General features: G+C 43.0%; 1 protein-coding gene across 8 annotated transcripts in view; it reads left to right on the top strand.

The window, feature by feature from the left end:
* The first annotated feature begins 10222 nt into the window (after positions 1-10222).
* PDK3 (pyruvate dehydrogenase kinase 3) overlaps positions 10223-27884 on the top strand; it is a 66796-nt gene continuing 49134 nt past the window's right edge. For 2 of the 8 annotated variants that reach the window (XR_014789155.1, XM_084843996.1), the window contains exon 1: positions 10590-11035. Coding sequence is in view for 2 of the 8 variants with exons in the window: in XM_084843996.1 (XP_084700122.1) it covers positions 10969-11035 (67 nt within the window). In the remaining 6 variants the exon portion in view is untranslated. Of the gene's footprint in view, positions 11036-15596; positions 15678-22307; positions 22451-27884 lie in introns of all 8 variants that reach the window. The other 6 variants (XM_084843999.1, XM_084844000.1, XM_084843997.1 and 3 more) reach the window with 6 other exon arrangements.

Here is a 27884-nt window from a genome sequence, read left to right as displayed (position 1 = left end):
CTATCTTCTAAGGAGCTCAGACTTCCTTGCAAACTTTTTAGGGGTTAGAAGAACAGCTGGAAGACAGCTTGCCCACCACTACTGAATTGTCTCTGCAATGTGCAGCCACAGTGTCTTCAAAACTTTGCAAATATTTATGCCCCTATGGTGGTGGAACCCCTAGTCAGGATCCTATCTTAACGTGGCTCCAATCTTAATCAAGAAATAATCTGTTTTGCAAAGAAATGTGTCATATCACACATAGTGTGCAAGGCAGAAAAAGAGGCAATGTCCCCATCAAAGAGAGACTTTGGTACAATAAAAAGTGAGGTGTATATATGTGCTTGTTCGGACAGAGGAGGATGCAGTTATCCTCTAGATCCAAACCACAGTACACATGGAGGGGGAAAGTACTATCCTAGTTGCCTTTCCAGACAAGAGTGTTGCTTCTGCACACACATGAATGGTAGGCAGAAAAAAATGTGTGAGTGGTCTCCCTCCTCAGCAGCGCCAGCCTCAGGTTTGGGGCAGGGAGGAAGTGTGTATGCTTGGGCAAGATGCCTTCAGTGGGTTCCCTCCCTGATTAGGCCCAGCTCCTCACTGCTGTCACCACTGCCCATTTTCTTGCTCTCTCCCTCTGGGCACAATCCGCAGAGCTTCCCAGAGGGAAAGGGAGGCTGCTGCTCCGTCTCCTCAATCTGGTCCCTGCTTGTATGCTCACAGAGGGCAAATGAACAGGCAGGGACAGCAAGGAAGAGCAATAGTGGGGCCAGGGGGCTCCAAGGGTTGGCAGTGGCCCTCTTGATGGGGAATGGGCCTCAGCAGATGCCCAACAATGCCAAGCCCTGATGTTGGCCCCCATAATTTGTGTATGCCTCCTTTTCTGTTCTTTTGCAGTGTTCGCTCTGTTTTTCATGTTTCCCTGCAAGGAAGTCATCAGCACAGCTGACAGCATCTCCTTTAGTTCCCTCAGTATTATACTAAACTTGGTATTTTCTATGACTTTGGAAAGTTTATAAATAAATACACACCATCACCCATTCAAGCTGTTTCAGACCTCTTATTTTCAAAGCAAACATAATCTCTGATCACCTTTAATCCTCTGTTTTGTTTGGAATAAAAAGAATCCCAAGCTTTCTGTAGTCTTGGAAGCACAACTGTATGTCAATTGCATGTCAGCTGGATGTTTCAGCCAGAAGTCTGGAGCACAGCGATTAAAAAAACATTTCCATGTTGTGTTACCGCTGAAAAAATGGCAGGAGGTGCATTTAAATTATACTTCTTAAAGGGTCTACAGATCTTCTGTCACTCAGTATTGCTAACATTCATATTCCTGACTTCTTCCTTTTCTATCAGTTCAGTTCTTAAATAGAAATAATGCAAATCACTTAGCAAAATTATGTTTTTTAGTTAAGAATCTGAAATAGGAAACAAGTGGACAGAGGACGCTTTCATGGCACAGTGAATGGTAAAACTGTCTTCAGCAATGGGATTCCAAAAGGGGGATCTACAGGTAACACAGGGCAAGTATGGTTTCCTACAGTGGATAAGGCCTGTTCTCATAGGCATTTATGTAAGTTGACATTTATGGATGTCAACTCAGCTTTGGTACTCTTTATTCCTTCTGGCTACAAGGCGAACTAATATTTGTACTGTACATGCCTGTCAGCAAAGGAGCAAAACATACAAGGAAATCACTTTAATAAATAGTTGCCCTAAGAGTTATCCTCAGTGTATTTTGCTCAACATCCCAGAAGAGCTCTATGCTCCTGACTATACGAATTTGGCAGAAAGCCCCTGATCCATGATGGAGTATCGGCAAATAGTACAAGTGTATATTTAAAAGTCATGGTAGCAGAAAAAGTTAAAGACAACATTTTAATCTTTTTTAAAACATCGTATCTGTTTCTGCATGTTTCACTGTGGTTTATAATACTATGGGCTGGATCTAGACTTAGTCATGCTTAGAGTAGACCCACTAAAATCAATGACACTTAATTTAGTCATGACTAACATAAGTCCCACTGATTTCAATGGGTCAATTCTAAGCATGACTAACCGTGCAATCCTACACCCATCTACTCAGATGTAAACCTCAGAGCCTCGGCTATTGGGTGGTGTAGAAACAAACAAACAAACTTCCATTGAATTCAATGGAGTTTACTTGTAGGTAAGTGGGTATAGGATTGCACCCTAAAAACCTCAGGAAAATAAATGATCCACAACAGTGTCCCAGAAGATCACCTGTACTGTGGGCGATCTCCTGGGATGCTCCTTCCACAATGCCTGGCTCCCACTGTTGGGCGATGCTCCTTCCACAGTGCCTGGCTCTGAGGCAGACTCTCCTGGCCAGGGAGGTGGTGGTGATGGTGCACCTTTTGCTGCTCCTCCCAATCTACTGCCTGAGGTGGAGGATCCATCCTGCCTCGTCGGCAGGCCAGCCCCGCCTCTAACGCTATGATTCCATGTTCTTAATCTATGGACAGGTACATATGGAATCATGCTGTTCATCAACTACTGCATATTACATATTGATTTGAAGGAAGAGGTTTGGATTGATAAAACTTTGGTTACAGGAGAGTTTTGCCAGGAGGACTTTACCTATCATTTATTTTGTAGTACTAATTACTCCCAGAGGCAACATCCACAATTTTATATCTCGTTTCTCCCCAATGCTCCTGTTTTCCATATATATTGCAAAATGTAGAGTGGCCAGATGTCCTCTGTTTTGAAGGTGTTCTCTGAAGGGCTGTCCAGTCCAAGTCCAGTTGAAAGATAAAGAACCATCAGAAGGAGGAGCTGGGCCTTGAAGTTGCCCAGCAGTAGCACCTGGACATCAGACTAAGCAAGGCACATAGGTTACTCGGGGATGTCTTCACAAGTGGTTTAGTGTGAAATTAAAGTAGTTTGAGTTCCTTCATGACAGATGACATCACCAATCCACTGCTAGCCAGCCACTTCGCTCTTGAAAAGCCGCATTTGCTTAAACTTGTTTTACTCTAACTTTTTTACTGAAAGCAGCTCCTTGGCGGTTTTACTGCAGTGTGCCATGCCCCCCCCCACACACACACACATTCAATCCTGGGTGTGCCTCTGTGACCTGGCAGTGACGTGGTCAAGAGGGTGAGATGCCCCATTCCCTCTTGTTTCCCCAATGGGAAGTTTTTCCCATTGACAAAATCCCCAGGAGCGCAGCTTCCCTCACAGGAAGTTACTTCCCTACAGTAACACAGTAGTGGGAACACTCATTCATCTTAGGCAGCCTGCTTTTAATCTTTAACATATCCCCCCCTCTTCTGTGCATGTTTACTCAAAAGTAATAAATAAATCTTGCTCCCCTGCAGTGAAAAGGTTAAAGGCTAACTTTAGTAACTGAACCAACTGAAAAGTGCTCTTTCACTTTTCTGTTGCTCTCTTAAATCACTATTGCAATGTTGTGTTTCCTTGATGTCCTGTATTTTCTCTGATGTAAAATCTTTTCTCCATTGTTATGTAAAATCCCTTCTCTGCTTTGTTGGAGTAATGAGATCTTTCAGGTTTACGGGAGTTTCTCATTGTGAGCAGGGAGAAGGTGAAAGGGAGAAGGGTGTGTGTGGAAGCAATAGGCAAAAGTGCACACATGCAGAAAAATGAGGGAGCAATAACTCTGTGGCACATTGCTGGAATGCAGTGAAATTGGTGTGGGGGGAAGCCATCAGGGGGAGCCTTCAGATGCTGCACTGGAGAACTGGGGATTTTGGCTCCTTCAGGGAAATCTGCACACATGGGGAAAATTAGTTGCTCTCCATTCATAATAATGTAGTAGAAGGGAGAGCCTGGACAAGAGCGGGAAACAAGCCACTCTCATTGGCTGAGTAGCCCCTGACAGTTTGATAATGTTCAGTTCTACTCCCCCCCACCTGGAAGTATGTTCCTTTCAAGCGTGGAAAACTAGATTTTAAAGGTACGGTACACTCGGCTTATCTTGCTTCATGTGTCCCTGACGGACCAAAGCCGATTTCATGAAAATCCAGGTAATACTCCAACCTGCTTCTCATTCCATTGTCATAAAGATCCCCCCCCCCCATCACGGTCTTCCACTCTATGGTGAGACGTTCTGTATTTCTATTTAAATTAAAATAACTCTTTCTAAATTTGCATCTATACATATAAATTAGCATAGGAAAATGTTATGCAACTCAGTGTCCTTTTTCTGGCAATTCACAAGTGGCCACTCTACTGCAGATTAATGCTTATTCCCAAGTCCTCTGTTTAGGTTACTGAGATAGAAAGGAAGGACAGGTTGCTTACCTGTAACTTTCACCATTCCTCTTGGTTTGGGGCTGCTGCAGCACCCTTGGAGAAACCAAGGGGAAAGATAGGAGCCAGGCCCTTAGGGCATGTTTGGAGGGAGTAGGACAGGATTCCTGCCAAACGTTTTGGATCTAGAAATGCCAATGAAGGCTGTGCGCAGGTGCAGAATTTATATGTGTGATGTACATAGACCACAAAGTAGAACCAAAGGAAAAAGCGTCCCACAATGTGCTCGGGTTGAGAAAAATAACTTTGATGCAGACATTTGTTAGCATGTCTGATACCCACAATCTACATGGGGACTGTGCTGATCCCTATGCTGACTGGTGATAGTCCAGACAGCCTAGCAGGATCAGCACAGGTAGTATAGTAACCATGACTGAAACTAATGTAATGACCACATCACCAAAGCCATGTGCTAGTAGGTAGCTTTTGGCATTCTTTGTGTTTCATTCATTTCCTTTACTGACACTCGTGTGTGTGTTGCCATGGGGGGGGGGCGTTAGAATGGTTCTCAATTGCCATCTGACAGTTATATGGAACTCATACCCCTTGAAATCTCACCACAGCGTAAGCTTGGACATTTTATATGAGTGCTGTATCTTTGTATTTGGGTTGCCTTCAAGGGTGGACTTGACCAGGTGAAGGACTAGACCTTTAATAGTATTTTTATCTATTTAACTGATCCCTGTAAGGATATGTGTGATTATACCTTTAAGGGTTCTTCCCCTAGCTGGAATAGGAGGTTAGGCCCAGGAGACGGGGCAGGATTCCAGAAAGAGAAAGTAATTCAAGGAGAGAACACCTTTTGTATAGGCAGCAGTATTGCAACCGAAACTCTCCCCACGACCCTAGGGATGGACGGAACACTTACCTTCCGCTCCGTTCTGTTTCCGCGGGGGGGGGGGGAGGCACTCTGTCCTCGATGCGAGGGGGAGGCGATCCGGTCCCCCCCCCCCCCGGAATCCTGCCCGGCCGGCTCCACTCCGCAGCCAAGCTGCAGAGCTGCCGGCTGGCTCTGGCCACCCGCAGCCGGACATCCAGCCACTGGGCAGCCCTGCAGGAACGCAAATGGCGGCTGTTGCAGCCGCCGCCATTTGCGTCCCTGTATTTAGCCATGATAGGCTACGTAAGTATTTATGTAGCCTATCACGGCAGGGGGAAAATCCCCAGCGTAAGCAAATGGCGGCGGCTACCGTCATTTGCGTACGCTGGGTTTTTTTCCCCCTGCCGTGATAGGCTACGTAAATACTTACGTAGTCTATCATGGCCTCCACAGGGACACAAATGGCATCCCTACGTTAGCCGTGATAGGCTACGTAAGTATTTATGTAGGTAGTCTATCATGGCTATGAAGAGGAGGAAGCGAATGGCGGCCGCAAGACGGCCGCCATTCGCAAAGCAGCGCGGACGGGAGCAGGTAAGTGCTCTGTTTCACGCACCTTTTGTGGGTTGGGGGCGACGGGGACTTCGTCCCGTGCGCCTTTCGTGGGTTGGGGGGCGGGGGCTTCATTCCGTGATGGATTTTGGGGGGCCGAATGCACTGGCATTCGGCCTCACCGAGATCAGTCGTGGAATTCTCTGACATCCTACACAACCTGAGTTCGATCCCAGCGGAAGCTGGGTCTCAGGTAGCCGGCTCAGGTTGACTCAGCCTTCAATCCTTCTGAGGTCGGTAAAGGAGTACCCAGCTTGCTGGGGGAAGGGTTGTCACAACTGGGGAAGGCAATGGCAAACCACCCCGCTATAGTCTGCCATGAAAATGCCAGCAAAAGCAGCGTCCCTCTAGGGATCAGTAATGACCCGGTGCTTGCACAGGAGGAACCTTTCCTTTTTCCTTTCCTTATTTAGAGCAATTCACCAGGTATCTCCTCTGACCAGTTCCTTATTTATGACAGAGAACATTACAATCCCAATTCAGACTAAAATGATTGCAAAGATTCATCGCTTGATCCAGCCAAAGCAATATGTGAACAGAAACAGGTTTCTGAGCATGGAACTACAGTGTGTGTGTGCATGTATGGAGGGGTGCTGTGGTGAAACTGTCTGCTCTATAGTGGAAAATAAACCTTGCATAGATAGAGCAAGGTATGCAGAACTCCATTTAGATTTCTTTGCAAAAAGAAATGGGTAGATGTGAGTGTAGCAGTGGATCTTCTGCTTCTGAATTTGGTGTTTTGTGGTCCAGGACAAAAATCTTCACGTTAGAATGGTATGGGATAGGCCATACATCTGAATAAGTATGAGTGTATAGACTTACAGGTAGGCATGTGTCATGTCTAAAATGAAAATGATATAGAGGCTTTACTGTGTATTTATTATTTAAGGTGAAGTTTCCTCTTACAGCATCCAGCCAGTCTTTCAAGCATCATAGACAAAAGGATAAGTGATTAAAAGCAGTTATGGGTTTTAAAGTTAGGAAGCATGAATAATGACATTGTCTCCTCTTCTGAAAACACACAAAAAGTGATCTCCTGGTGGTTCTTATACCCTTTGACCATCTACTGCTATACCCCACCTGAAAAGCACTGTAGTTTTCCTAGCAGCTTTTTATAGAATATTGTTGAGAAAAATGAACACCGTGAAGATATAATTTGTAAGGGACAGATGCTCCATGTTTCTAAAGGTTGGGCAACTGTATAATTCTCTGGAATCTTGTCTCTCTAGCTCTTTGGTATAATTTTGCAAAATGCAATTTCAGACTGTCATTTTCCTTGGTCTGACTCTGTCCCCTCTTCTCCCCCACCCATGTCATTGGTTACTGTTGTTAACTTTTCAAATGTATTTTCTATTCTCAATACTTGAGAGTCTGAACTTGATGATGCTCAAGGAGAATTACAATAATTTAAGAGCCTTTTTCTCAGGATGTTCTTACTAAAAGGTTGATAAGAGCTAGCACAAAACATTCAGCACTCTCTCATTGCATTGCAGTTTAACCTACAATTGTAACTCCTGTGACATACCCCTGAAACTTATTACTTGAAATTTATTACATCAACTGCCCACTATTACCTTGGAAGGGCATCAAATGCTTTACTATGAAGGAAAACATGTGTCTTCTTAAGACCTTACAGATAACAAGCTGACAGACAAGCTGAATGGTTGGTTCAGAATAGAATTAAATAATCCTGATTAAACAAACAAAAATGCATTGCAAGAAACATCTTGCCTAGCTAACAAAAAATTGTATATAAATTAGCAAATTTATGAAATGCCAGATATGGAAAAAATATAGCACAAAAATGATACAATAAATGTTGGAAATCTCCATAACATACACACACATTTTAACTCACTGATAACAAGAAGTTATTTGAAAACTACGAATCCTAGGGATGCTCACTTGGAAATAAGTCTAATTGAAATCGGTGAGATGTACTTTCAAGTAAAGCTTTTTAACAATGGATTTTCCTTCTGCTACTTCATTTCTAACAAGGTGATCCTATGGTCCCACTATGCCAGATTGTCTCTATAGCTAATGCTAGTGGATAATAGGTATGATCTTATAGCCATAGAGTCAGCAGTTCAACAACAGCAATAGAAACAAGTTAACACAGCAATACCAACAGACACTCCAATAGTATGCTTGGAAATTCAGTCATCACCCACAAATCATAACATAGCTTGTTGATGATGCACCCACCATTAGCCTTGTATAAAAAGCATCCATCACTATACTCCAGCCACAACCAAATGTCCCTATGATGCCACCAAACATAATACATCACTACTAACATCACCATCTCCCAGCAGAGGGACTTAAACTCACACTACCCATTTCCTATTGCCTTGGTTTTACCTATGAAACTACCACACATCTCTGACAGAAGGATGATCAAACCTTTTGTTTTCAGGCAGGAACTGCAATAATACAGTTGCATGTTTTCTTGCAACTTGTGTGTTTTAGTCAGGACAGACATCCAGACCAGGTTATTAGACCCAAGGAAAAGTATATTTGAACCCACACCTGTCTTTGGAGGTCGTTCTTCATTTGTGGCCTCCAACCCCCCTTTTCTATGGTATGCATGTGTAATAGGATCTAATCTTTAACCTGTTTGGCTGGGGCCTTAGCCACTTGGTGAAGCTTGCCCTGGTGGTCCAATAGTAAGGATAGCAGCTAAGCTTCCTATACTGTTTGTATCCCAGACCACCCGGGGTCTCACTTCCCGGGAAGCCCCCACCAGATACCCAGTGGAAAATATGTACTGGGATACAAGCAAGTAGAAAAAAAAGAGTACAAATGCATTGTAAGTAGATAAGAGTTCTCCCCTCACTTGTTACCATGGCTGTGTCTCAGGACTCGCCTGAACACAAGCTTTCATTTTAGGACAAACCAAACCCTTCATTCCTCCCTGCTCTTCAACACTCACTCCAAACCTTTCTTTTCTGATCCCAAGAGTGTTAGGGACCCTGATTTCCCTATTTCCTTCTTTGAGCTCTGAGCTCTCACACTGACAAGCCCATCCCACAGCAGACCTCTCCCATAAGAAGAGCCATGCTAGATCAGATGAAGCGTCCATCTAGTCTAGCATTCTGTTCACACAGTAGCCAACCAGCTGTCGCCCAGGAGCCCACAAACAGAACAAGACTGCAACAGCACCTTCCCACCCATATTCCCCAGCAACTGGTGTATATAGGCTCATTTGCCTCTAGTACTGGAGGTAGCACATAGTCATCAAGACTTGTAGCCATTGATAGACTTTTTTTCCCAGGAATTTGTCTAACCCCCTTTTAAAGCCATCCAAATTGGTGGCCATCACCACATGCTGTGGTAGCAAATTCTATAGTTTTAACTATGCGTAGTGTGAAGAAGTACTTCCTTTTACCTGTCCTGAATCTCCCACCAATCCTACTATTTGAGTTCACCCTCTTTCCCAAAGACATACTATTGCCAATGTTAGAAGGTCCTTTGGATGAATGCGTATCTTGAGAATGTGCAGACATCTAGAAGTGCATTCAGTAACAGTATCATCAACGTCTTGACTAGGCAGGTAGCAGAATGTCTTCTATCAAACTATGAAAATGCATGTGATTGTGACCTAACCTGAGCATGTTGTTTTCTGTGCTCCCTGTGAAGCTGAAGCTCAGATAAAATTATAGAACATTAGAATTAGAACCTTCCCTTTCTGCTTTTTACATTTGATGTGTGTGTGTTAGATGTTAAGGGATCATGTGCTTCAACTCTTCTCTCCCCCAAATGGATTAACCTAGTAAATCACTGTCCCTATTTTGTCTTTTTTGGGAGAAGCCTTCTTAAAATTCTGTACATGGACATGAAATGCCAGTGCTCTGCTCCATTATTTATTTTAGAATATTTATATGCCGCTTCCCATTTTAAAACTCTGAAGTGGTTCACAACATACTACAAAACAATACACGATTTAAAGTAGAATATCACCTCAGTCATCACTCCTTATTCCGATAATAAATACTGTGCTGAACATAACCACCTTGAGTGCCGTTTTTCTTTGTAGAAAAGTGTGGTACAATTATTTATTTATAAATAAAATAAATATTTGAGTTGCAGATATTCCACAGAAAGTACACTCAGATCCATCTTGAGATTAAAAGTTATATTAAACTTCTTTCATTTTTAGAGGATATGTTTAGTCTCAGTTTACTAACATCCCCTGCTTCAGAAGCAAGGCAGGCTTCTGGAGAGTGCATGGAAACAGACAGAGGGAAGGGGGAAGGGGCCCTGCGGCAGTGACCCTCGGCACGAGAACAAGCGCTCGCAAGACGCACGTGCCCTCCTGAAGGTAGGTCCCGTCACTTCCCAATCCAGTTGTAGGCCCGGAACCCAACCGGAGACCATCGCGCCTGCGCGCCGTTTGGGGTGTCATGGTGACGGCGGGCGGTGCTTCAGGGAAGAGGGTGGCCACGGGGATGCTGGCTGCCCAGTCAGAAACCTGCTTACGCCCAGAAGGCGGGCGCTCACCCAGTAGCCGGCGGAGACGGGCCGGCCTGAGCTGCTCTGGGAGGAGGAGGGAGAAGCGGGGGCGCGCAACGTGCCCGCCCGGCCGCTGGGAAGGAGAAGGGGACGGCAGTGTGGTGGAGGCGGTCGCTGCTGCTGACGCCCCCGCCTCCCCCCCCCCCAGCCTGGCCGCGAGGAGCTGCTGGCCGTTGTGACAGTTGCGAGCGCCTTCCCCGCCCCCTCCCGGCGGTGTCTGAGCGCGTGGGCCTCCGCGCGCGCCGCCAGACGGCTGCTCGGCCGGTTTGCGCAGGGGCCCGTCGGCGCCGCCACCGCCACTCGTGGTGGTGGGGGTTGCTTGGTGCGTCCGCGCGCGCGCACGTCTCCGCCGCCGCCGCCGCCCCCCGGCCCAACCATGCGGCTCTGCGGGGCGCTTCTGAAGAGCCCCATCCCCAAACAGATCGAGTACTACTCCCGCTTTTCCCCGTCGCCGCTGTCGATCAAGCAGTTCCTCGACTTCGGTGAGTGACGAAGCGGCACCTGCACGCAGCGCGGGACGCAAAGCACACAGACGTCCTCTTCCCCTCCCCCGTGAGGGGGGGGGGAGCTCCGTGCGATGCTCCCCCGGCGTGGGCTGTGTGACGTCGCTGGGACGGGGTGCGGGAGGGGCCCGGGACGAGGCGCCAAAGCAAACGGCGGGGTCGGAACCTTCGAGCCTTGAGAGCGTCAAGCGAGCAGGCGGGGGGAGGAGCGGGGCGTCTTCTGCGGAGTTTCCCTGAAGGGCCATGGCTGGACAGTGTCAGCGAGGAACAGCTGGTAGAAGGAGACGATTAGTTGGATGTACTAGAGGAGGTATGTGAGGGGTGTGCTAGAGATTAACTAGGGCCCGGTTGCAGGGTAGGCAGAAACGGCTGATGGGGCCTTCCCCCAACGCGGACATAGGAGAATGAGGCAAGCGCCCTCCTGTTTACTTCCTATGTGTTATGAAGCTGTTAAAGAGACAAGTTCCCTGTGGGTCTCCTGTTCTGTCCGGGTGATCTTGAGCCATAAACCATTCCCTCTGCCAGTTCAGCCATTATGTTCCAATTCTCCAAATCATGGATGGTTGGGAACAGGCCTAGGACTCTTGCACTCCTCCACCTTTCCCTCTCCTGCAGCAACCCTCTTGGATTTCCCCTAATTATAATTTTCCATGTTGTCCGATCCAGGCCATTTAAAACTAACTGTGAAATCATACGTTTAAGTAGGACTGTAAGCCATGGTTTGGAGGTTAGTGCTACTCCTAGTTTGATAATTCAGATAGTTTTGCAGTCTTCAACCTTCTCAGACCTGTGGCACACTTTAGCCCAAATATTCATGTGAGGACCCGGTTATTAATATTTTGCCATTTTTATGGTGGTAGCGCTGGTGTTGTCACCAGCTTTACACCATGATCCAGTATTGGGTCCTGACCCATCAGTTGAAAACCAAGGAAACCTGCAAATAGAAAGGGAACTGGAGCATGAGAAGGAAACAATGACTGAGAAAGGAACAAGTTCGCCTGTGGAATATTTCCAGATCTGGTTTGAGGGATCATTTGAACTGAGTCACTGACTTCTTCCCACCATATTTTAGAGAAGTTTCTGAAAGGGTATAGATTCTCAGGAGAAGGGAGTGCTTTATGTTGGGGGCTCTGGAAAATTATCATGGCATAAGGGTTATTTGTTAAAGTGAAGCAACATAGTGAACAGTCCCATCAACAGCCAATTTAGACCCAGCCTAGCAACAGTATGAACCGCACACTGTTTCCAATGTGATTTTGACTTTGTCTGCAGAAAGTGAGCCTGTGTTTTGTATAGTGCTATTCGGGGTGGGGAAAACAAAGTCTGTTTCTCTGATTGCATCTTTTCCTAAAATGAATTCCTCTGCCGTTCTGTGTGACATTGGCTCAAGCTTGTTGTTTTCTTACTTTTTCTTTTATTTCTTCTTTCCTGTCTGTTAGCTCCTTGCATTACCTCTTGGGCTTCAAAATGCATTTTGTCATTCTCTTTGGTCCTATTCTAACCAATATTGCCACACTCTGTCTTGTGGTGCATCTAAAATCCATTAAAACATATTGCTGTTCATAATTTTCTGTAGAATGTCTGGATGTGCAACTTGTTCTAATTGTTATTAGCGTGGGTGATGCACACAAGTTCCTATGCTCACCCATTTGTACCTCACTGTCAAGAGGAGACATAATACAAAACTGGAATAATTTGAAAAAGATTCTAGAGACACCAGTTTTTGTGTATGGAGAACCACATGATGCTTTGAAAGAGGAGGAACTGAGGCTTCAATATACATCTTTTTACAAAGAATGAAAACAAACACTAACAGTGATGGTTACTGGCCTTTTGCTAGGGAGTTTGGCTTACTAAAGATACAGGAGACCTAAGAATGTATTAAATTCCCACTGGATAACAATCCCTTTGAGCAGATATCAATCGCTTTGAGGCAAATACAGTGCTTGCGTTTCTGAGAACTTCATAGATCTCATACCACAGCCTCAAGTTGGGGTGCTTCCCTGGTTGTTGTGTTGCTTGGGTTTATCATAATCTAGGAGGTGAGGCCAGTCTTTAGGGTAGGCTTCCCCAATTGGTATTGCCTCGTGTGGTGCAGAGTGGTAGGCGGCAGTATTGCAACCGAAACTCTCCCCATGACCTGAGTTCGATCCCAGCGGAAGCCAGGTCTCAGGTAGCCGGCTCAGGTCGACTCAGCCTTCCATCCTTCCGAGGTCAGTAAAATGAGTACCCAGCTTGCTGGGGGAAAGGTAGTCATGGTTGGGGAAGGCAATGGCAAACCACCCCGCTGTAGTCTGCCATGGAAACGCCAGCAAAAGCAGCGTCCCCCTAGGGGTCAGTAATGACCCGGTGCTTGCACAGGAGGAACCTTTCCTTTCTTTCCTTTCTCCAACTTGGTACCCTCCAGATGTGTTGGACTACAACTCCCATCATCTCCAGCCAGCATGGGTTGGGGAAGGCTGTTTCTTTAAGAAGTGGCTGCAGTGGTATGAGCTGTTGATACTTGCTTTTTTATACAAGGCATTACCAAAACACTGTGCTTGGCTGAGAAATCAGTGTGTCAAAAGGACACGTAGAAGGTGGTCACTAAGGGGTTTGTGGGTTAAACAAATTATTTCTGGAAAGCGATAGGGCATGAACACTTCAGGAATCTAATGTTGCTCTTCTAGACCACATATCTTCTTGTGTTTCTGTACTGGCCTAGTGAAAAGTGGTTGTCTATAGGATATATTGAGTCTCCTCCTAAGAAAACAAGGCCCTGCAACTAAATGTGCATCTGGTTCTCAACATCTCAATGATGTGGATAACTCCAGATAGTGACTTTATGCATCTTTTTCCTAGCATTTAAAAGTAATCGCAACTTATTTTTTGCTAGCTTGCTTCACAAAAGCACAAGCTATTTGGTAGATGTACTTTCAAGGTGGGGGTAGTGCATATTCATAGCATATTGCTCATGTGTTTATATGCTGATTGAACAAAACAACAAGTGGTTAATTGTGGGAGACACGGTTTTCTTTTTCTTTTTAAAGATCCCCTGTCCTCCACGTAAACAATAATAAAGTCCTACACAATAAAAGTTCTACCAATCTGTATACCAGTCTGGCAAAGAAATCAGGAATTTAGGTTATAATGTTGTCAGAACACAGTTTCTAGAAGTACAGTATCAGAATTATGTTACTAGTCTTACTGAAAGACCTTAAGTAACAGGTGCTAAGGGTGAGATATTAGCTGTGCAGAATGCAGCTTATAGCTGGGCAGCTTGATAGAAAACATCTATTTTTAAAACCGTATGGAAACTATGCTCTCTAACGTGGAGGAAGGGGAAATAATGGAGCTTATTGACCTAAAACAGCAAAGAGTCTTGTTGCACCTTAAAGGCCAATAAATGTATGATGGCACATGCTTTCATGGACCTGATTACTGGGTGCAGGCAGTTAATGTTGGTTACTGGATGTGGGCTGGGTGCATCTGGTTAATGGATGTGTCTCATACTTGCTTTATTATGTTTAATGAAGCATCTTCTACTGAAATATCCACAGTAACTTTTTAAAACGTTTTACTTTTTTCTCCCCTGAAGGAATTACTGGCTATTTGTACTATCAGTTAGCTGAAAAGCAAGAGCATGTGAATCAGTGCCTAAGATCTAAAGAAAAGACCTTGATTTAACATGTGAATTAGTCATTGTTAAACAAAATAGCAAATATATATAACTGAATTTTGAAAGAATTTCAGACTCTCTTTGTATCCCTGCCTTTCACTTAGCACTTGCTATGCTACTGTTTCATTAAGTTATCAATTAAGAATAACCAGTTACAAAATGCCTGACTTTGTAATGTTAAAACATGGAAAAGAAAAAGGTTCCAGGGATCCTTGAGAATTGCAGAGAAGCTACAACATTGTAATTTTGCCTCACTGACTAGGGTTCAGTGATCCGGAGTGTCCCATTAGCTCCTTCCCTCCTGTATAGGGGTTCCTCCCTCCCTTTTTGACGCCAATGTTTTGCTAACCATAGTTAAGCCAAACGACAGTTTGCAAATCCACTTCTAATCATGGTTGAGAATAGTGGTTTGGTGCTAACCACAGTTAGCAGAAATGCCAATTGGGACATAAACTGAAATGTAGATCTGAAAGGGAACAAGGAATGTCTGCAGGGGAGGGGAGGGGAGGGGAGGGGAGTGTCCAGGTCCTCTAGGTGCTCCCAGTGGTCTAACTATAGCCCAGGGATCTACAATTTTTGGCCAGCCTTGTCGAACTAGCCCCAAATGGCAGCCCCCTGTCCACCTCCTCTCCTGTCAAGCTGCCCTCCACCAGCTTTTCTTGAGGGGAGAGTTGGTGGGGAACATGCTAGGTTTGGTATTGCTTCTTGAAAGCACCCCACGTGACTTCTGGCAGCAGTGCCCAGCATAGACCCTGGCTTTTCCTAAGAGAGCATGCTGGGTTGACGCTGCTGTTTGAAGAGCAATGGTGTCCAACCCTCTCCTGCTTCAGAGCAGGAAAGGCTGGTGGGTGAGGGGTTTGCCAAGTTTGGTTCTGCTTGGCCAAGGCTCTCCAGGTGCTTTGGGCATGCAGCTGCAAAGCAACCGCCAGCCTTCTGCCCAACTTTGGAGCTTAGGGGGTGATGGGGGTCGCTGCGCAACTCCTGGAGCAGTCTCTGCTGTACTCTGCAGTTTCAACGTTTCAAAGTTAGGAAGGCTGGCTGCTAGTCATGCTCACCAGAGGGCAGCGCCACACAGTTCTGGCAAGCGGACTTCTTGAAGTCTGAGCAGACTCATTGAAGATTGAATGTGGCAATCGGACAGCGTTATGTGCACTGGGTCCAAAAGATACACTCTGTATGCCAAGCACTGCCATTTTCTTTCTTCTCTTGGCAGCCTGCTCGAGCTTTTGCCAAAGGAGATTTTTTTGAGGTGAAGTAATACTTCTTTGTTTGGACTTGCCTTTGTGGGCCAAGGGTAAGAGAATGTTTTAATCTCTTTTTGAAAATAAGTTGTATGTTAGTTGTACTATGAAATGTGATGGTCCTGTTTTATAGCTGATGTGCTGAATTGTTTTGAACATTGCCCTGCATCTTTATATAAGGAGTATAAACTAAAAAAAAAATAAAGTACATTACAAGTGATTGACATTCTATAACAGTTTGGTGGAGTATCAGGTTATGAAGCAAACTGAATAATCACAGAATAGTTAGGATCAAGCTTTGAAAGATTAGTTCTCCTAGATATGTAAAATACTCTTGAATTAGTCAGTGAAATATTTAGGAATATGGATCTTTGTTTTTAAAAATATAGTAACCATAAACATCTGTTGGTCAGTGAAAAACAATGTAGATCAGAACATTGGTGTAAGTTAATTAGTAATGCAGTAGCAACTGTTGAGCAACTATGAATGCCATTTTTGGCAGAAGGACAGGTTTAAGTTAAATAAATAAACTAATAAAATGAACATTCTGCCAAATATCTTATTTTTACTTCTGAATGTTCCATTACATGTCAAAAACCTGACTTTGCAAGCATGACAAAAAAAAATCTATGTATTAAGTTTGACAGGGATGGGAAAATGGAGTTTGATTGGAAATGAAAATTATCTAGAATAATGATCTAGACATTATTTAGAACAGTATTTTTCACCATATGTAAACCAGTGAGTGAAGAAGTCATGACATTCCTCAACATCATGTAATAGTTACTACTACATAACTAGATTAGCAGTGATTAAAGAATGGTTTAAGGAATTGAATCTGGGTAGAATAAGGCATTTCCTCTCCATGAGAGAAGCGTAGTGGTGTTATTGTAAAAAGGATTTTGCTATAATTGGGTAAAAACAATTTTTGGGAATTGGAAAAAACATAAAGTATTCCTAAGTTCAGGACTCTTCACTGCCCCATTCCCCCAGATGTAATGTTGTTATGATTCATGGGTTAATGCCAGGAGATGTATTGGCAGGTGCATTCACCTCGGAGCAAAAGGAGCTGTTTGAATTTAGAGACTTGGTATTAAATGGCTCAATATCATTTGAGCAAGTAACAAATTAGTTATGTGAGGGGATTTGATCAAAACAGACACTAAAAAACTTTTAAAGCTCAAGACAGTAGAAGAGAATTAGATGACAGAAAGTATTTACACTGCTCAGTATGGATGAGGAGAATTAACTATTCTCAGAAAAATGGGAAAGTGATTTGGAAATGGCTGTCTCTGAAGATGCATTGAACTGGGTGTGGAATAATTCCCCAGTAAATTTATTATCCTCATATCTAAAACAGAAAAGTATTTCACTTCAATACTGATTATCACTGGTGTTGTAAAGCCCTGCATGTTGATCTTATGCATATTTCCCATTATGAAATGTAATATTGAGGTATATTGAACAAAGGACAGGATATAACATTCTGGCAAATTCATCTGAGTTATGTGCAAGATACCATAGATCAGCCTTTCCCAACCTGGTGCCCTCCAGATATTTTGGATTACAACTCCCAGAATTCCTGACCATTGGCCATGGAGGCTAGGGCTGATGGGAATTGGCCCAAAACATATGGAGGGCACCAGGTTGGGGAGGAATACCATAGACGATACAGACCTAGACTTGCTTATGAATCTTTTGTCAGCATCAAAAATGTCCATTGATTTTTGTTTTATTCAGTCTCCCCACCCCCCAACCCCCGGTATCCTGACAGAGTGGGTTCATCTAGAGATGTGAAGGCCTGGAAAAAACTAGGCAAAATTCAGGATCCCTCCCCCCGGTGGGCCCTTTTTCTCCCTAAATTGAACAATTTTGGATTATGAAAATTGTCTCTTCGGATAATGAGTAAAATCTTTAAGGGCATTTCTACACCAGCCTAAAATCCTACATTTAAAATGGGGCTTTCTGCTTCCGTTTTAAATGCAGGATCACCACTGACTCCCTTTAGATGCGCTTCCTTCCCTCCCTTCTCCCCGTATCTGAGTCTTCCATTATCTTTCATTGATCTCGCTCCTATTCTTGCCGCTTTTCCTCTTTTCACAGAGGAAACTGAAGCAGAACACAATGGGGTAATTTGATAACTCATTATTTGTGATCTATTTAAAAACCGATGACGGGCATTTAGTGCAGGAGGGTCATGGCAGGGTCACGGTGTCACGTAAAGAGCCCACAAACTTCTGTGAAGGAGCCATCTCAGTCGCAGGATAAAAGCTCCGGTGATGAAGCCCTAAGACAAGGTGTTCATATATTTCTGCCCAGCAATATGATCTAGGACGTAGCTGACAAAATGTAGATATGATTTCCCTCAAGGGAATGCATGAGGGCTCAAAGTTTGTACTGGGATGGGGCTGTGAATGCAGGCCCCACCCCCTATGTCTGTGGGCATGCTGCTCCTGCTCCCTAAATTCAGATTTTGCTGTGTTGAACTGGCAAGGTCTGAAAGGGAGTTCTACTCACGTTTGCTTAAAATAAGTAGAACTCTCTGTGCGATCACAGACCTTGCCTTATCAGGGTTCTGTTCAAGCAAATGAACTCCCTTTCAGACCTTACCAGTTCAAGAGGAGTGGGGAGGCACACATGGAGATGTAGTGGGCAGGGGCAGTACTGCCCCGTTCCAGTACCCTCTTTGAGCATTTATGTGTTCTCTTGAAAGCCTGAGCAGAGCTGATGTGAAGGAAATGCAATTTGGAATTGGTTTATAGAGTGATGGTTGCTACTTGAAATGTTGGGAGGAAAAAATCCAAGATAATGATCGATCATATGCACTTCCTATGATTTAAGGTATTGATATATGACATATGAATCAAGATGCTTATCTGTGTTTATATAATTTGCAGCAACTTTTTACCTATGTTTATGGTCCACTAGGAATGCTAATTTAAGTCTGTATTTATAAGGTATTTTGATGGATGTGTTGATTAGATAAAGAAAAAATAAAGTTCCATTTGATTTTATGTTTGGTATAAATGGGTATGAGGGATGGATAAAGCCACCGTAAAATACATAGTGTTGTATGGGCCAAAACGTTGTCTTGACCAGAAAGTCAAACAGTGTGGTTTGTTTTCAGTATCTAAATTGAGTGCAATTACGAGCAAAAGTAGTGAAAACTGTTTGGAAAGGCTTAAGGCTCCAGCAATCAACTAGCACTAACACAATCTAAATGTAAAGATTAGATTAACTAAATATTAACCTGCCATGTACCCTTTTGAGCTCCTTAACTATAAAGATTGAGAAGTAGATTGTTTACAGCAGTGTCATCTGCACTGAATCCCCTTGTACATGCGTAAACGGATTTAAAATGTTGAGATAAAATAAAGTACTTGACATTGGTGCAAAAACACCTGTAACCTTTCAATCTGAAAAATGTAAATAGTAAAAGAACTTAACATTGATTTGGCTTAGCAAAAAGTATGATAGATTTCATGGAGTTAATAGGTTTATGTGGTTAGTGACCTACAGCAGAATCCTATATGTATCTACTCAAAAAAGTACCATTTAATTAAATGGATCTTACTCGCAAGTCTAGGGCTGCAGCTGTAACTTCCTAGTATGAGTATAATATTTTATATTTTCAATATAAAGTTTAGCTGGATGGTTACTTGAACACCAGAGGTCAATAATAGCTACCTATATTGATTATTATTACAAGTTTTATTTAACATTGGCAGTGATGTTTACTTAATCAAGTATTAAAATATAAAAATAGAAGGTAGAACTTATTTGTTTGGACTTCTAGCACATCCTACCCATAGGGCTTAAGCTGGATAAAACACTCATAAAATGTCTAATAAGAGTAGCAAAACTGAAATGTATGTGAAAGAATTCCACCTCTTCAAAGTTGCTATCAGAAATTAACCAGCCAACCAACCTGTCCAAATAATCTTAAAATTCTTCTGAAAAATATTCAGGTCACTGGTGGCAGATCATTCGACAGGGTGGGTGCCACTGCAGATAAGGCCTGTCTCCAAACAGAAATCCATAGGCTGCGGCATGGACAACAGGGCCTCCTCTGAAGACTGCAGTGGTCTGGGAGGTTGGTATAAGGGGAAATGTTACTTGAGGTAAACTGGTCCTGAGTTATACAGGGCTTTGTATACTAATACCTTAAACCTAACTTGGTAGCAGACTGGCAGCCAGCGTAGATCCTTTAGTGCAGGCATAATACGTGTGTGGTAGGCCACCCCAGTCAGTAACCTAGCTGCTGCATTCTGTGTTAGCTGCAGCTTCTGAACCAGCCTTAAGGGCAGCCTCACATAGGGCACATTACAGTATTCCAGTCTTGAGGTTACAGATATGTGGATCACAGTATCAGGCTATCCCTGTCCAGTCCCAGGTGCAGTTGGCATCCCAGCCTAAACTTGTAGTAGGTGATCCTAGCCACGGAAATCACTTGGGCCTCCAATGACAGCAGTGGATCTAGGATTACCCCCAAGCTGTGAACTTGTTCCTTCAAGGGGAACTACAACGCAATCCAGAGCTGGTAATTTCTCTGATTCCCAGACCTGGGAACTACTCACCCATAGTAACTTTGTCTTGTGGGGATTTAGCTTCAGGATTTTAAACTCCCCTTTTTATTAATGATGTATTAACAATTAAGGAGGAATTTTAACTGCAAGGGTGGAATTCAAGAGCTCCTGTTACCTGGGCTTCCCTATCTTGTTTTCCTTATCTGTGGCTCCTTACTCACTCCTGCAGTTCCCACAAGCTTCCCACGTGGCATGTGGGGTCCCTGTCTAAAACTGAAAAATAGTACAGATACATATTGACCTGGTTTGCAAGTAAGGATAGCCCAGAGTATGGGTTGTTGTTGAATCGTGGGTTGTCATTATATGCAAACCTTGCACTATGGTGTAACTATAGGTTGTTGACCATGAGCAACCCAGAGTTCACAACCCAACAACAAACCATGGGTCCTCTTCCTGGGTTGTTCATGGTTAACAATCCATAATTAAACCATAGTGCAGGGTTTGCACATACAACCCATGATTCAACAACAACCCCATGATTCAACAACAACCCATGATTCAACAACAACAATCCAAACTCTGGGTTGTTGTTACGTGCAAACCAGGCCATTGAGTTGGAGGACCTATTTCTAATCCATGGGGTTTGGATGAAGAAGATATGCATCATTTCTTTCAAAATATATTTATGTTCATTAACCATTTCTAGCAAGCTTAAATATATCCTAACACAAATTCAGATTTTAAGAGACGTCTCAGATGACAGTAATTTTATTTTTAATCAACAATTACATGAGGTGATTCTTATTCAAGCAGTTGGATTCAGTCCATCCTTGAGAGGTGGAAGTAATTTCCTCCGTCGCTAGTCGCCTGGGATGCCTGGGATTTGGCCTTTTTCTGGATCACCGAGCAGAGTGCATGCATGTAAGATTAGGTGCACATTCTCATGCAGTTTCTTGTTTTCAAGCGAGGTAATTGAGAGATGGTTGTTTTTCCTTTTTCGACTTAAAATCCGCTTTTTAATACATCAGAAGTCAAAGTAGAAAGCTGTTATTACAATTTTTCATCAGATATGGTCAGTAACTGTGAAGCTGCTTTCTGTATTGGCAAAAACCTCATGAGATGGTGATTTCAGAATCCTGTAGGTCCACTTCAGTGACCACTTACCCTTGCATAACTGTTTGAAGTCAATGGGATTTACACCATTATACGGTGTTAGAGAATTATAGTTGGTATAGCTTATTAGCCTGCTGCTTTGCAACTTATTTATTTATTTATTTATTTATTTTATTTATTTAAAACATTTCTATCCCGCCCTATATCGTTAAGATCTCAGGGCGATGTACAGATAAAATCTGTAAAATACAGATTGAAACAGTATAAAGCAATAAATAATTTAACACCTAAAAACATATTAAACTATTAAACAAACTAATACCAGTTAAAATCTAAAACAATAAAACAGTTAAAACAATGTGCTAGGGAACACATTTAGCCCTCAAAGGCTTTGGTAAAAAGCCATGTTTTTACTTGGTGCCGAAACGAGACCAGTGTCTGTGCCAGTCGGGCCTTCAAGGTATTGGAGGTATTGCATTTCAGTAGGTATTGCATAGAGTCCCAGTCACAAGCTCAGATGAAATTATTTAAGGACACACAGAAGCAATACCTGGTAGATTGCAGGTGCCAGTGGGGCACCAATACAAATTGTAACTCTGGAGTAGATATTTTTGTTCTGTCTGTAGCAGGGGAGGGAAGGGTTAAATACCTACTGCAATTCCAATAATTGTCACTCCCCTCAGCACAGCTGATATTTGCATTTCATTTAACATCACTTCTAGTTCATCCCTAAATCTGAGATTTGCTTCATCAACATCAGTATGCCAACTTCAGCTGTAACCCACTAACTATTTAGCTATCTTTAGTTCCATTCACTTCCTTCTTATCCAACTATTTGAGAAAATCAGCCCAGTGTTCTTATGGAATAACATAGATTTGTATAAGGTATGTCTGCGACTGTTCTTAAATATTTTGCTTGCAGTTTTATCACATATACTGAACAGGTCTGTGACTACATAATAAACTTTGATTGATTGATCGATCGATCGATTGATTGAAGCGTATGCTTCATTGCTGATGGTGTCTTTGATATTTTCCTTACAGAAGTTTTTGGTGGTCAATATCTGCTACGCGTTAAACCAGTCGAGAGGGTCTTTTTTGTAGAAACTGCATGATTAAGAAATTACCTGTTGTGTGTATCTTCCTTTTGGAGTCCTGTTGATGCTATCTAATCAATCTGCTCCAAGGTACTTAAACCAAAGCCAATCAGGCTATTTCAGAGTGAGTTGACTGAGGATTTCAACTGAAATGTCTGTGCTTAATAATGGAAAAGCAGTATAAAATATAGTGCCATTTTTGTTCTAATTTTTAAAATAGTCTTCTTCTCTTCTCACAGTTATTAAGACCAGTTAGAAGTGAAATTCCACATACAAAATACAGGGTTGGATCCAAAAGCGCCCATCTGCAAGAGGAAGTGTCTTCTGCTTATGGAATGGCTGTTTTATACCTTGTGCTAGCGTTGCATGAGAACATTGAAACTAAATGCAAATATGTTCTTTTTGCACAAGAGCATGCACAATCTTTTGCTGAAGCATGAGCAGTGCTATAGTTCTAGTTATGGCACTGTATGAACTGTGAAAAGTCTTGTAGAAGTGTTCGCTAGTGGCTATTTTCCTTCTGCTTGTAGTTCCCCTGATCACCCATAGTAAAGAATAATAAAATCCATCATAAATTATCTGGTTGTGTGTACAAATGCTTGATTAAAATGTTAATGAGCAACCAATTTGGAAAACTTATCCTCAGTATATATCTTGTCTTCCCTGGAAGAGTTTTTCATGCTAATGACAAGATATTTCAGTAACATATTTCTGGACTTACTGTCTGCTGTTAAATCTTGTTACTTCATTGGATGTGTACTAAGATATCATAGTAGAACTGCTGTGTCAATCATAAGCTGTTGTCATGAGAGCATTGAATATGCAAGTTACACCAGCACACAATCCTTTACTTTCCCAACCTTGGGTCCCCAGATGTTGCTGGACTACAACTTTGATCATTCCCAGCTAGCATGGCTAATGGCCAGTGATGATTGGAGTTGTAGTCCAACAACATCTGGAAACCCAAAGTTGGGAAAGGTTGCATTAAAGTCAAAGCCCTGGTACTTTTCCTTAATACCCTTTGTTGTTGTTCAGTCGTTCAGTCGTGTCCGACTCTTCTTGACCCCATGGACCATAGCACGCCAGGCCTTCTGTCCTGCGCTCTCTCCCGGAGTGTGCTCAAGTCCATATTCATTGCATCAGTGATGCTATCTAGCCATCTCATCCTCCGCCGTCCCCTTCGCCTTTTGCCTTCAGTCTTTCCCAGCATCAAGGTCATTTCCAGAGAGTTTTCTCTTTGCATTAGGTGGCCAAAATATTTGAGCTTCAGCTCCAGTATCTGTCCTTCCAAGGTGCAGTCAGGGTTGATTTCCTTTAGGATTGACTGATTTGACCTCCTTACAGTCCAGGGGACTCGTAAGAGTCTTCTCCAGCACCACAGTTCGAAAGCATCGATTCTTCGGCGCTCAGCCTTCCTTATAGTTCAGCTCTCACCGCCATATGTTACTACTGGGAAAACCATAGCTTTGATTAGACGGACCTTTGTCGGCAAGGTGATGTCTCTGCTTCTCACTATGTTGTCTAGGTTTGCCATAGCTTTCCTCCCAAGGAGCAAGCATCTTTTAATTTCATGACTACAGTCAATGTCTGCGGTGATCTTGGAGCCCAAGATAATAAAATCTGTCACTGCTTCCATTTCTTCCCCTTCCATATGCCAGGAAGTGATGGGGCCAGATGCCAGGATCTTCGTTTTTTTAATGTTGAGTTTCAAACCAGCTTTTGCACCCTCCTCTTTCACCCTCAACAAGAGGCTCTTTAGATCCTCTTCACTTTCTGCCATTAGGGTGGTATCATCTGCGTATCTGAGGTTGTTGATAATTCTCCCGGCAATCTGAATTCCAACCTGTGATTCATCCAACCCAGCGTTTCTCATGATGTACTCTGCATATAAGTTAAATAAGCAGGGCGACAATATACAGCCTTGTCGTACTCCTTTCCCAATTTTGAACCACTCAGTTGTTCCTTGTCTGGTTCTTACTGTTGCTTCTTGTCCCTCGTACAGGTTTCTCAGGAGACAGGTAAGGTGGTCTGGTACCCCCATCTCTTTCAGAATTTGCCACAGTTTGTTGTGATCCACACAATCAAAGGCTTTAGCATAGTCAATGAAGCAGAAATAGATGTTTTTCTGGAATTCTCTTGCTTTCTCCATGTTCCAGCGAATGTTGGCGATTTGATCTCTAGTTCCTCTGCCTCTTCGAAACCCAGCTTGTACTTCCGGAAGTTCTCGGTTCGCATACTGCTGAAGCCTAGCTTGTAGGATTTTGAGCATAACCTTGGTGGCATGTGAAATGAGCGCAATTGTGCGGTAGTTTGAACACCCTTTGGCATTGCCCTTCTTTGGAATTGGGATGTAAACTGACCTTTTCCAGTCTTGTGTCCACTGTTGAGTGTTCCAAATTCGTTGGCATATTGAGTGCAGCACTTTAACAGCATCATCTTTTAGGATTTTAAATAGCTCAGCTGGAATACTGTCATCTCCTCTAGTTTCGTTGTTAGTAATGCTTCCATAGGCCCACTTGACTTCACTCTCCAGAATGTCTGGCTCAAGTTCAGTGACTGCACTCTCATGGCTATCAGGGACATTCAGATCTTTCCTGTATAGTTCTTCTGTGTATTCTTTCCACCTCTTCTTAATCTCATCTGCTGCTGTTAGGTCCCTGCCTTCTTTGTCCTTGATCATGCCCGTCTTTGCACAAAACGTTCCCTTGAGATCTCCGATTTTCTTGAAGAGATCTCTAGTCTTTCCCATTCTATTGTTTTCCTCCATTTCTTTGCATTGTTCATTTAAGAAGGCCTTCTTGTCTCTCCCTGCTATTCTCTGGAACTCTGCATTCAGTTGGATATATCGTCCCCTTTCTCCCTTGGTTTTCGCTTCCCTTCTTTCCTTGTAAAGCCTCATCAGACAGCCACTTTGCTTTCTTGCATTTCTTTTTCTCTGGGATGGATTGAGTTGCTGCCTCCTGAACCATGTTACGGACCTCCGTCCATAGTTCCTCAGGCACTCTGTCTATCAGATCTAATCCCTGAAATCTATTCCTCACCTCCAGTGTATATTCATAAGGGATATGATTTAGGTCATACCTGAATGGTTTAGTGGTTTTCCCTACATTCTTCAATTTAAGCTGAAATTTTGCAACAAGAAGCAGCTCATGATCTGAGCCACAGTCAGCTCCAGGTCTTGTTTTTACTGACTGTATAGAGCTTCTCCATCTTTGGCTGCAAAGTACATAATCAATCTGATTTCGATATTGACCATCTGGTGATGTCCATGTGTAGAGTCGCCTCTTGTGCTGTTGGAAAAGAGTGTTTGCTATGATCAGCGTGTTCTCTTGGCAAAACTCTATTAGCCTTTGTCCTGCTTCATGTTGTACACCAAGGCCATGCTTTCCTGCTATCCCGGTGATTTCTTGACTTCCTACTTTAGCATTCCAATCCCCTGTGATGAAGAGGACATCTTTTTTTGGTGTTAGTTCTAGAAGGTGTTGTAGGTCTTCATAGAACTGATCAACCTCAGCTTCTTCAGCCTCAGTGGTTGGGGCATAGACTTGAATTACTGTGATGTTGAATGGTTTGCCTTGGATTCGTACTGAGATCATTCTATCGTTTTTGAGATTGTACCCCAGTACTGCTTTTCCCACCCTTTTGTTGACTATGAGTGCTACTCCATTTCTTCTAAGGGATTCTTGCCCACAGTAGTAGATATGATGGTCAGCTGAATTAAATTCGCCCATGCTTGTCCATTTTAGTTCGCTGATTCCCAAGATGTCGATGTTCAATCTTGCCATCTCATGTTTGATCACCTCCAGCTTGCCTTGATTCATTGATCTTACATTCCAGGTTCCTAAACAATATTGTTCTTTACAGCATCGGATTTTCTTTTCACCACCAGACACATCCACAGCTGAGTGTCCTTTCAGCTTTGGCCCAGCTGCTTCACTCTTTCTGGCGCTACTTGGAAATATCCTCTGCTCTTCCCCAGTAGTATATTGGACACCTTCCGACCTGAGGGGCTCATCTTCCGGCGTCATCTCTTTTAGCCTTGTGATACGTTCCATGAGGTTTTCTTGGCAAGAATACTGGAGTGGGTTGCCATTTCCTTCTCCAGCGGACCACATTTTGTCAGAACTCTCCACCATGACCTGTCCGTCTTGGGTGGCCCTGCACGGCATAACTTATGGCTTCACTGAGTTATGCAAGCCCCTTCGCCACAACAAGGCAGTGATCCATGAAGGGGTAATACCCTTAGTGCTGCTTATATATCATGTATTTGTAAAGATACAGTTGTCATGTGGATACATGCAATTTTTTTTAATGGAAGTAGTTAAAATGTCTTGTACGAATTGGCCCTTATTTACTTGCTAGTTAATATTCAGGATCACTGGACACATAGAAGCAGACACTTATTTATATTTTAAAAGTGTATACTATTTTTTCATGCATAGGTGCTCAAAGTGGTTTACAACAAAAAATAAAATATCTAAACTCGTTTCAATTTACATTTATCTCTCCAAATCTGGGAGGCTGGTTTCTGTCTGACATTCTACACTGAATGTTTTCTCTGTATTTTCTACCAGTAAATCTAGGAATAACTACTTCTGAGAATGCTTCAATAGCTTTTAATGGGATTTAGTAGGTTATTAGGTTATTGAGCCAGCAACGGCAAATGGAGAGGTAGTATGCTAAATAGGTGGGGTACAATCCTATCCAGAGCTAAGCATCTCTAAGACCATTGAAATAAGTGAGTTAATGCATGTTTAACTCTAGGCAGGACCATTCTATTGGTGTGTGAATCTTTGCTGTATAACTTCTTCAAGTTGCGTTAAGATGTAGGAATTAACGTGCCATTTGCCATGTCTAGCATGCACAATTGTAATGTTGATATACTGGGTCCAATCAGAAGCAACTAAGGTCACTCCACAGAAGAACTACTCTTAGCTTGTTCCTAGTACAGTTGCACATTACTTCTGAAATAGAGTATAAACATATTCTTTGACTGTCATTTGTTCCTCTTCCTGTGCCCTTGACAAGTGTTGCAATTCAGTGACTGGGCAGAAATAATCCTTCTACACACTGCTGGTAGCTATGCTTCTAATTGTTGCTCTTTACTGATTATCAATTATGATAAGCCTGATCTGCTGTCTAGCTCTGGGTATGATTTTTCTTAAAGATGAGAAAAGCAGACATACTATAAACGAAAGTGAAAATGAGCAGATAGTTGTAAGAGAACACTGACTGTATTTGTCTTTCTGTAGTTAGTAACTTTGGATTAGATACATTAATTATGGAAAATCAGTTTCACAAGAAAGTCAAACTGTGTTACAGCCCATTTATTTTACCCAAAAATATTAAATGGATTTGAGTATGAAACTGATAGTTTAGATCGTCCCATTACTGTGGTGACTTCTCTGAGTTCCTTGTTTTATATGACAGTAATCTCTCCCTTGAACACCCTTGTCAAATGAATGAATGAATTCTGGGGGGAAAATAACTGTTGTAGGTAGGTACATGTTTGCTGCATGACAAC

Source organism: Heloderma suspectum, chromosome 3, assembly GCF_057233095.1.
Source record: "Heloderma suspectum isolate Gila_16-S chromosome 3, 16-S_ref, whole genome shotgun sequence".
Classification (NCBI taxonomy): domain Eukaryota; kingdom Metazoa; phylum Chordata; class Lepidosauria; order Squamata; family Helodermatidae; genus Heloderma; species Heloderma suspectum.
The sequence above is the reverse complement of the archived record's forward strand: the minus strand, read 5'-3'. Positions and strand labels throughout refer to the sequence as shown.